This window comes from Montipora capricornis, chromosome 10, assembly GCF_036669925.1.
Source record: "Montipora capricornis isolate CH-2021 chromosome 10, ASM3666992v2, whole genome shotgun sequence".
Lineage (NCBI taxonomy): Eukaryota > Metazoa > Cnidaria > Anthozoa > Scleractinia > Acroporidae > Montipora > Montipora capricornis.
Genome location: NC_090892.1, coordinates 18,261,888 through 18,264,387, shown reverse-complemented (window position 1 = coordinate 18,264,387; position 2,500 = coordinate 18,261,888). Strand labels below are relative to the sequence as shown.

General features: G+C 39.6%; 1 protein-coding gene across 5 annotated transcripts in view; it reads left to right on the top strand.

The window, feature by feature from the left end:
• LOC138019998 (uncharacterized) overlaps positions 1-2,500 on the top strand; it is a 17,116-nt gene that overhangs the window by 2,461 nt on the left and 12,155 nt on the right. For all 5 annotated transcript variants that reach the window (XR_011126292.1, XR_011126291.1, XR_011126290.1 and 2 more), the window contains exon 2: positions 2,336-2,500. This exon is cut by the window's right edge and continues 123 nt beyond it. Coding sequence is in view for 1 of the 5 variants with exons in the window: in XM_068866984.1 (XP_068723085.1) it covers positions 2,336-2,500 (165 nt within the window). In the remaining 4 variants the exon portion in view is untranslated. The remainder of the gene's footprint in view (positions 1-2,335) is intronic.

Below are 2,500 nucleotides of genomic sequence, written 5' to 3'. Positions count from 1 at the left end.
GTCTTGTCTGTTTACATAATTCAAGGATTGTTTAATGTACAAAGCTACACCACCACCATTTCTATTCCTATCGCGGCGGAGTATATCGTATCACTCATTGTCTAGTACCTGGCTATCGGGAATTGTTTTATCCAATTTCGTTTTGTTCAATCCAAGTATGTCAATTGTTTTGTCTGTTTTATCTTACATGAAAACACGCAATTCGTCATGATGGCAAGCTAGGCTACAGATATTAAGAGAAGCAATTTTAAATCCCCTCATTTTTGGTAAAGTAGGGAAGTTAGGGCTTAAGTTAGATGAATGTAAGATGCTATCCCTTACACAATTCATACTAAGATCATCATCCTGATTTAATGACTTGTCATTCTTCTTACTTGGTTCAAGTTATTGTTCCACAGTTGTTCTTGTTCTGTTCCGTCGTTTCATTGTGTTTCATTGGCCTTGAAAAGCCCCTATGAGGAGCGGTCAATTAAGTATGTATTGTATTGTATTGTACAGATTAAAATCTGGTAAGTCTCACTCCCAGCAGTCAATGGGTTAAACTATGATGTAGTCAAGTAAAACTGCATTTTACACTGTCAGAAATGTTGCCAACACCCCGAGTCTTTTAATAATAATTATTAAATTAAATTCGAAATTTTCTGATAGACGCTGTCTTGCAACCCCTTGGTCGTAAAAATAGTTTGGACACTGAGGAACCCATGAACCATTCACAAAGAATCGCAGAGATGCAATTTCGTGTAACAATAGTATTGTTTAATGATGTAATGCACCCAAAGAAGGATTAAGGTAGTTGCATTGCAATAGAAAAAGGAGAACTGAAAATCAAACTTCAGAGTTCATTTTTCAAATTATGACTTACACGTACAGGTAACAATCGGTCAAATTTAATCTCACAGGGGTAGGGAAGGGCACTGTCATGGAGCGTGCTCTTTTGTGTGACACTGGCACCTCATGTGAGATGGAACTCAACAAAGCTAATCTAAACCAAGCTGTAACTCTTCCCTACCTGAGAGTAAGACTTGCAGATTTTACCCTGGCTAACACCAGACAATTTTACTCTCCAATTGGGAGCGCTTTAGGCGTGAATGGGTAAATTCAAGACTTTTGGTATAAAGAAATGTTCACAATGACAAAAAAACATTTTTTTTTTGTTTTTGTGTTGAATTGAAACTTTGTTTAGTGTAATTTGAATCATCATAGATCTAGTAAAGTTAATGATTTTTTATATTCAACTGTCAATTGGGAGCTTAAGCATGGGATGTTTTGAGGCATGGACGGATACCAGAAGTGATCATTTTTCACGCAAGGACAGACAACTGTGGTCTCTCTCAGGTTTTTTAACTACTCGTCTCTAATTGTGAAAAGATACTTAGCATTGTGAATGTAGTAGTGCCAAGACAAGTTAAAAAGGAAAACAGCTAACATCCAGTTGCCGTCTGTGACTCTGCAATGTCATTGTGTGCTTACACGTAAGCTCCGTAATGTGACTGACAGTCAAACAGAATGACAGGAACTTGAGTCAAACCTAAAATTTAATATAGTAACTGGGATTTTACAGTATGACTTTTTATGAAGACAAACTTTTGTTTTTGTTAGATCTGAATGCAAGCAGAAGTCAGATTTTCTCCATCACTTAATGTTTTCTCAATGTATTTATCCCCCCCCCCCCCCCCCTTTTTACCATTGTTGTAATAATGAGGCAAAAGACTGTGCACTGTGCAAGCCTTTGGCCGTTTTTTGGGGGGGTGGGGAAGTAGGAAGAATTTAATCTTAATCTCTGACAAATCAGAGTGCCACATTTTCCCAACGAGTTTTGTCCAAGATGGCAGGTAGGTCCAAGAGAAAATGAGGGGACAGAGAGGGAGGCTCCCGGTCCAGCCCTTGGGATATGTCATGTCCACGAAAGTTATTTTTAGACGAGCGGAAGTTTTTTTACTAGCGGAAGTCGGTCTTCCGAGACGTCCGCATGCAGGCCAACCTCGGTCTGATGTTTGAATGATTATAAATATTCATCACACTTCCACGTGCGTCGCCATTTTCTCTTTTCACTAAGAACCTAAGAGCGAGGCAAGACTGTGTGCGAACGTCTCGGAAGACAGACTTCCGCTCGTCTAAAAATAACTTTCGTGGACATGACGTATCCCGGCTAACGCCCCGAGCCTCCCTCTCTGTCCCCTCATTTTCTCTTGGTAGGTCTCAGTTTGCCACTGTTTACTTTGCACCTTTAAAAACCTTTTAAAATAATTCTTTAATACTTTTAGGTGGTTTTACTGTAGCAGTGCAGAGATTTTAATGCTAAGATTGTATTACATTGCATTAAATTTTGTCACAGCACCGGTTCCTGTGGGTTCTAGAGATCGCCCAGTGCATACAGATGATACGAAACCTCATCATGCAGAAACTATCAGTAAAAGGTAGTAACAGTAGCAGAGGATCTGATAATGGCAACAGCATTGGAGAAGGAACTGCCGTTCAGCTACCACGACCCGCTGAGGGA